General features: G+C 47.5%; 1 protein-coding gene across 1 annotated transcript; it reads left to right on the forward strand.

Annotated features, from left to right (window-relative positions):
- Positions 1–970: 970 nt before the first annotated feature.
- On the forward strand, positions 971–4,760 carry LOC118673356 (2'-5'-oligoadenylate synthase 1-like). The gene is made up of 2 exons (XM_036344046.1): positions 971–2,314; positions 3,698–4,760. The coding sequence occupies exon 1, from the start codon at positions 1,118–1,120 to the stop codon at positions 2,204–2,206; it is 1,089 nt and encodes a 362-aa protein (XP_036199939.1). The 5' UTR covers positions 971–1,117; the 3' UTR covers positions 2,207–2,314; positions 3,698–4,760.
- Positions 4,761–7,248: the final 2,488 nt, after the last annotated feature.

Here is a 7,248-nt window from a genome sequence, read left to right on the forward strand (position 1 = left end):
CTGCTCTGTGTGTGACGGGGTAGAGCCATAACCTCCCCATCGGTCCCACCCTGAGTGTGAGAGTGGCGGCGCCCTAACCCCCTGATCCGCCCTGCTCTGTATGTGACAGGGGGAGCTCCCCAACCCCCTGATGGGCCCTACCCTGAGCGTGACTGAGGGTGGCATCGCAACCTCCCGATCCGCCCTGCTCTGTGCATGACAGGGAGCAGCGCCCCAACTCCCCAATCGACCCTGCTCTGAGCCCGACCAGGGGCTGCACCTAGGGATTAGGCCTGCCCTCTGCCACCCGGGAGCAGGCCTAAGCCAGCAGGTCGTTATCTCCCGAGGGGTCCCAGACTGCAAGAGGGCACAGGCCAGGCTGAGGGACCTCCCCCTTCCCCCCCGAGTGCACAAATTTTTGTGCACCGGGCCTCTAGTCCTATATAATAAAAGGCTAATATGCAAATCGACCAAACCATGGAATGACCAGTTGCTATGATGCGCACTGACCACCAGGGGGCAGACGCAGGAGCTGCCCCCTGGTGGTCAGTGCGCTCCCATAGGGGGAGCGGTGCTCAGCCAGAAGCCAGGCTCTGGGCAAGCAGACATCCCCCAAGGGGTCTCTGACTGTGAAGGCACAGCCCAGGCTGAGGGACTCCCTCCCCCTCCCCCAGTGCACAAATGTGATGCACTGGGCCTCTAGTATAAAATAATATTGAATGTCAACTGTAACTAAACCTTTTTAAAAAAATCATAGGAGACTATGAAGATTATAGGAGACAACTGTGTCAGCAGCAACAACAAAAACCAGGAAGAAGGAAACCAAAACTCATATTTGAATTATGATTGCTCTTGGCAATAATGGGGGTTAAAGAGCAACAGTTTCCGAGTACAGTCTGAAGAAAGGGCTGATAATAAAGGCAGCAAGATGAGGAGCAGGTTGAGAGAGCAGACGCTGTTCCGGGATCCCAGGATTGGTTGACCTGCCAAGAAGCAAAACCAAAGACACAGCTCCTCCCTTCCCAGGAAACGAAACCTAACCCAGTGCAGACTCGGGCAGCAGAAGATAAGAGAGGCTCACACTTCCTGCAGCCAGCTCTGCGGCCAGCAGCTCTCCTGTTCCTGCCGGAGCGTCACGATGGAGCTCAGCCTAACCCCGGCCAGAAATCTGGACAAGTTCATCGAAGACCACCTCCTGCCAGACACGCCTTTCCGCAGGACGGTCAAAAAAGCCGTCAATGCCATCTGCAGTTTCCTCAAGGAGAGGTGTTTCCAAGGTGCCTCCCACTGTGTCCGGGTGTCCAAAGTGGTGAAGGGCGGCTCCTCGGGCAAAGGCACGACCCTCAGAGGCCGCTCTGACGCTGACCTCGTGGTCTTCCTCAGCGAGCTCAGAAGTTTTCAGGAGCAGTTGGATCGCCGAGGGGAGTTCATCTGGGAAATCATACGACAGCTGGAAGCCTTTCAGAGAGAGACAGGAGTGGAGTTTGAGATCCACAAGCCTCAACGGGAGAAGCCCCGCGCGCTCAGCTTCGTGTTCCGGTCCCCTGGGCTGGACGAGAAGGTGGAGTTTGATGTACTGCCCGCCTTTGACGTCCTGGGTCAGTGGGGTACTGTGCCGCACATCCACGCGGGCTACAGACCTGACCCCCACATCTACGTCCGGCTCATCCACGAGTGCACACGCCTGGGGAAGGAGGGCGAGTTCTCCCCCTGCTTCACGGAGCTGCAGCGAGCCTTCCTGCGGCAGCGGCCGACCAAGCTCAAGAGCCTCATCCGCCTGGTCAAGCACTGGTACCAGCTGTGCAAGCAGCGCCTGGGGAAGCCGCTGCCGCCGCAGTACGCCCTGGAGCTGCTGACCGTCCACGCCTGGGAGCGTGGGTGCAAGGAGACCTACTTCAGCACCGCTGAGGGGTTTCGGACGGTCTTGGAATTAGTCGTGCACTACCGGCAGCTTTGCGTCTACTGGACTAAGTATTACAACTTTGAAAATCCTGTCATTTGTCAATATCTGATGACACAGCTCGAGCAACCCAGGCCCGTGATTCTGGACCCAGCTGACCCTACAGGAAACGTTGCAGGTGGAGGCGGCTGGCAGCGGCTGGCACAAGAGGCTGCAGCCTGGTTGAGGTACCCATGCGTGGAGAATAGGGATGGGTCTCCAGTGGACTCTTGGGACACAGGGCTCCCAAGAGAGAGAGAAGATAGCTGGACATGTGCCATCCTCTGAAGCGGCTCCCGGCAGGGGACAGGGCTCCAGAGTCATGTGGGCCCGCCTCCTCCTTCCCAGGGGGCCACTGTTGATTCAGAGAGGATAGAGGACTGCACCGAGCCAGCAGTGAGTAGGGCAGACCTAGGACCAAAATCCAGGTCTCCTGACCCCACCCTTCCCGCTATTCTGTGCTTCTCTTCTTTCATCAGCCCCGCCTCACCCCACCTATTCTCAGACAAGAGAAATATAGACAAAAAGAGTGGAATTCCAGCCTTGACTTTCTTCTGTACCTGGCGGGAGGGTTTCGGTCCCATTTATTGTCACTTGCAATAAAAATAATCACACAAAAAAAGAGTAAATTGTCAAAAGACCACCTTGAAAAAAACAATACATGTGTCAGAAAGAGGAGAGAGAACCCATCGGCCTGCGGATTGAACAGTCCCAGGTTCGATTCAGGCTGGGTCTGCAGTGTGGGGCGTGAGGACTCAGCTGATCAATGATTCTCTCTCATCATTGATGTTTCTGTCTCTCTGTCCCCCTCCCTTCCTCTCTGAAATCAATAAAAATATATTTTTAAAAAAGAAAAGAAAGAGGAGAAGAGAGCTTTTCTCTCTCTGACTAAACCATGAATGAGAGGGAGTCTGCAGAAGAAGAGGCCAGGAATCAGAGAACCTAGATTCTTCTGGCCTCTCCACTGTTACTCTCCGAGCATCCCTGTGCAATTCAAGTGGGCTCTCGAAGGTTCCACTCCCTCATGTGTAAAGTGGAGATAAGAGCGTTTATCTATTCTAGCCTCTCTCTTAGGCTTATATTGAAGCCCAAGGGAAAGCATTTTTTAAAAAGGAAAGGTAATACTCAAATGTAATATGTTTACAATTTTATAGAAGTCATAACTATTCTGAAAAACTATCAAGCCAAAATTTTTATCTATCATGTTGTTTTTTAAGAAGAAATCAACACAAAATAATTACTTTTACAATCCATATATGTGATCCTATTGTGCAACATACACAGAAGGGAAGACTTCATGAGCAGTGTTAACATTGTACACTACACGCTGTAATTAAAAGCAACCATTTCTGCTAACGTGAACATTTTATTCAAGATCTTTTGAGATTTCTCGTTGTTTTACTTACCACCCTTCCCCTAACGCAGTCAAATACCAGAGGGAAGGCAGGGGAGGGTGGAGCAGGGAAGAGATCAACCAATGAACTCATATTCGTATATGCATAACCCAAGGACGCACACAGTGGGTGGTGAAGGCTTGGAGGGAGAGAGAGAGCAATGGGGGAAGAAAGGGGACACATGTAACTTTCAACAATAAAGATTAATTTTAAAAAATGAGAACAGAAAAAAAAGAACACCCTCTTTTCACAATCATCTAAATTTTCTTCTGATAGAATCTGGCAGTTTGAGCTTTGCCAATAGCCATCTACACCTAGAGGACAGAGATGAACTTTATTTCAAATCCACTCTTCCCTTCTGTTTTATCTCCCTGCTCCCTTGCAGCTCTCTCCTGGACTTCAAAGTGGCTGTGTGGTTTGCCTTTCAGAAAATCAGTGGCTGGTAGAAGAAAAGCAGCTCTTGCTTATCTCCCACCTGCTCAAGATGATTCTGCTCAGGAGCATCTGTGTGAGGTCCACTGCCATGTTTCCTTGCAGAGCGGAGAAGTAAAGTGATTACATACTTAAAACCCACCATAAGGAGAGAGTGATGCCCATTTTAAATGGATAGAATCACATCGCATGCAAATATATTCATAAGAATAAGTAGAGTGATGGAGTCCTGGAGTTTAGAGTATAAATGTAGTGTTTCTGGTTGTGACCCTGATTTTTTTTTTTTTTTTGGAAAGGCTATGTCTAAACTTGTTATGGTGTACAAAACTTTATAGGTAGTTTATCACATTCTCTAATAGGTACCTGGGAAGTTATTTGAACTTAGTCGGCTTTAAGGATTATGACTAATAAAAGGCATTAGTAAAGGAGTGTGGGTGGGTGTCTATTTCTACATAGGTAATAAGAAGCATTGTTTTCCTACTGCAGATACAGCCAGAGTTGCTGATACCCTTTTCAAAGGGCGATGTCACAGTCTAGCCCTGCCCTATCACAGGCATTGCCTAGCCCTCAATGTGTTTTATATTCCAAGGCCGTTTCTTGTACCAGTGCTGGAAAAGAGACCTAAAAACACATACATTCCACAATGCCATTGATACGGGGTTTTTTGGACTGGAACAGGCGGTGTTCCCCTGGGCAGGATGGCTTCCCGGATTCTTTGTTTGTTGGAGTGAAATGAAACCACGGACGGAAGATGGCACAGCAAAGGTGGGAATTTATTGAAGAACAAGCCCAGATTCCTGCCTGGGGAGCAGGAACGAGTCCCCCCGAGTTCCTCTTCCCCAGGTTTATAAAGGCTGCAGATCTTTGTGCCTTGATAGCCCCTCTGATTGGCCACTAATTCCCTTTTGATTTGGTCACTGTAGCAACTCCTGAGCTCAAAGGTCAAACCTCACATGGGACATATGAGGCTCTTCTTCTTTATTTTGTAAAAACAGTAAAAAAATTAAAGATAACAATTCCTGACCTTTACTTGTGGTAAATAAATAATAGAAAACATAAAGCACATATGTACATACATCGAAATGATGAAACTTCTTTTTTTTTTTTAATAAATAAATGGGACATGGCGAGGTAACCACAAAATGACATACGTTGAGTCTGATGTAACCCAAGGACTGTCTGTAAGGACTGTCCCAGTTCCCTTATCTTATGGAGATGTAACTGCTGCCTCTCCCAGCTTCCTTGTCTTATGGAACTGTAACTTCTGCTGGCTTCCTGCTTCCTTGTCTTATGGAAATGTAACTGCTGCCTCTTCCAATTCCCTTGTCTTATGGAAATGTAACTGCTGCCTCTTCCAATTCCCTTGTCTTATGGAAATATAACCTTTGTAGCTCTGTGTTTCTTCCATGGACCCCTTAATTGCAAAAATTCCCTAAACCTGCCTTTTTCACCCCTAAAAATTCCCATTTCAACATCAAGTCAAAAGTATGCTTTTCTGGGGCCCCATGGTCGATGGCTTTGCTTCAATGATCACACTTTGTTCTGCCTCTGTGATGTAGCTAGTGGATTATAGTGGGTTATGTCAAGTTTTGGTAGTTTTTTTGTGTGTGTGTTTTGTTTTTAGGGTGGCGGGGGTAGTATTATTAAAGCAGAGACCTAAAAATCCCTGCCAATCACAGCTCCTCTCTACCAAGCGCCCAAATGAAATGTACACACCAGGGAAAAGAGCAAGTACAAAACAAGTACCAATTTGTGGCTGGGCCAGTGATCACTATCCCCCAGCTCAGAGCTGTTGTAAACCTGAATTAAAACCCATAGCTTAGACTCCGGCTTGTGGCAGAGTCTAAATCTTGGGATCCATTTTCTAGTTTATCATATGGTATGGGAGCTAAAACAAAAGATCAGTTGGCTTAGCATATAAAGAGGTAAGAGCAACCACCACAACAAAAAATGTCCAGGTAACTAAAGGGGCCTGATTTCAGCTTACCAACTGTACCACTTCCAATGGACTAAAAGAGCTAACCTCTTAAAACACAGGAATCTTGCTGTATTATCCAGGATTCTCCAGAGAAACAGAATATATGTATATATACTGCTATGTATATAGTATTATAAGGAACTGGCTCACACAATTACAGAGGCTGGCAAGTCCCAAGATCTGCAGGGTGAGGTGGCAAGCTGGAGTCCCAATAGAACTGTAGAACTGATGGGGTAATTCTTGTCAGAAGGCCAGCAAGTTCGAGACCCCAAAAGAGCTGATATCTCTGTTCAAGTTCAAAGGCAGGGAAAGGCCAATGTCCCATTTTTGAAAGTCATCAAGAAGGAAGAATTCTCTCTGACTTGGTGGATGGTCAACCTTTTTGTTCTAATCAGGCCTTCAGCAGATTGGATCCGGCCTACCCACACTGGGGAGGGCAATCTGCTTCAGTCAGACTACCAATTCAAACGTTAATTCGTCGTCCAGAAACACCCTCACAGACACACCCAGGATAGTGTTGGACCAATTATCTGGGCCCTCTGTGGCCCAGTCAAGTTGACACATAAAATTAACCATCACCTGCCCAATAGTAAGTGTGGCCCCAAAACAATGTTCCAGAACCAGGCCAATCAGATTAGCATGTCCTCCGTTTGTGAGGTGGAACAAGGAAGGAGAACAGGCAAAATGTGAGAGGGATTCCTCGTCCCTAAATCTATGACTCTTTCCCCTCTCTAGACTTCTTTGAAGGCAGGATGAGTAGCATTTTCACTTCACTAGTCCTCAGAGAAACTAGCACACTGTCAGCACAGAAGTGGGTTTCAATGAGGGTTTACTGAACGAATGAAGAGCATCACTGTTCACAACATAAAAAGCGTCAATCAACAATGATTAAGTCCCAGGTATGTGGCTGCACCCTGGGATATGCAGTGGATGATAATTTTAAAGAGACAGTGCATGGTCCTGGTCTAAGGGTTAGCACAAACAAAGGAACTTTAAAAGGGAACAGTGACATAACTGTACAGCATAGGCTGCAGATGTTCTGAACTTCCCCGTGAGCCAGGGCTCTCCCTAACGAGACCACTTCCCAAGGTGGGGGCTTTCGTCTGGACTTAAACACGTTGCCACTTACGGGATATGTGATGTTGGACAGATTGTTCTGCCTCCTTCAGCCTCAGCTTCCTTATCTGTTAAATGGGATTGATCCATGCCTGCTTTACAGGTGGGGTCTGAGGTGTGAAGATGAAAATGGTTATAAGACATATAGGACTTAGCACAGATCACACATAAAAATAAAGATAGCTGTTTTTATACTTTTTATTGTTAACCGACCAGAGGAGAGCTTTCCACCTTATTGTTAGCTCACCCTTGAAAGCACTGTAAACCTCAGAATGTCTCCTTGCTTGAGGTCTTTTTTCACCCATTCGGTGGGAATTAACTAGCCAAGACAGAACAAGTGCTGAGGCTGGCAGGGGACACTTTGAAGGGCCAGAGAGGAAGGAAACAGGACCTTCCTTTCAGAGGCTCAC

Source organism: Myotis myotis, unplaced genomic scaffold, assembly GCF_014108235.1.
Source record: "Myotis myotis isolate mMyoMyo1 unplaced genomic scaffold, mMyoMyo1.p scaffold_m19_p_1, whole genome shotgun sequence".
Classification (NCBI taxonomy): domain Eukaryota; kingdom Metazoa; phylum Chordata; class Mammalia; order Chiroptera; family Vespertilionidae; genus Myotis; species Myotis myotis.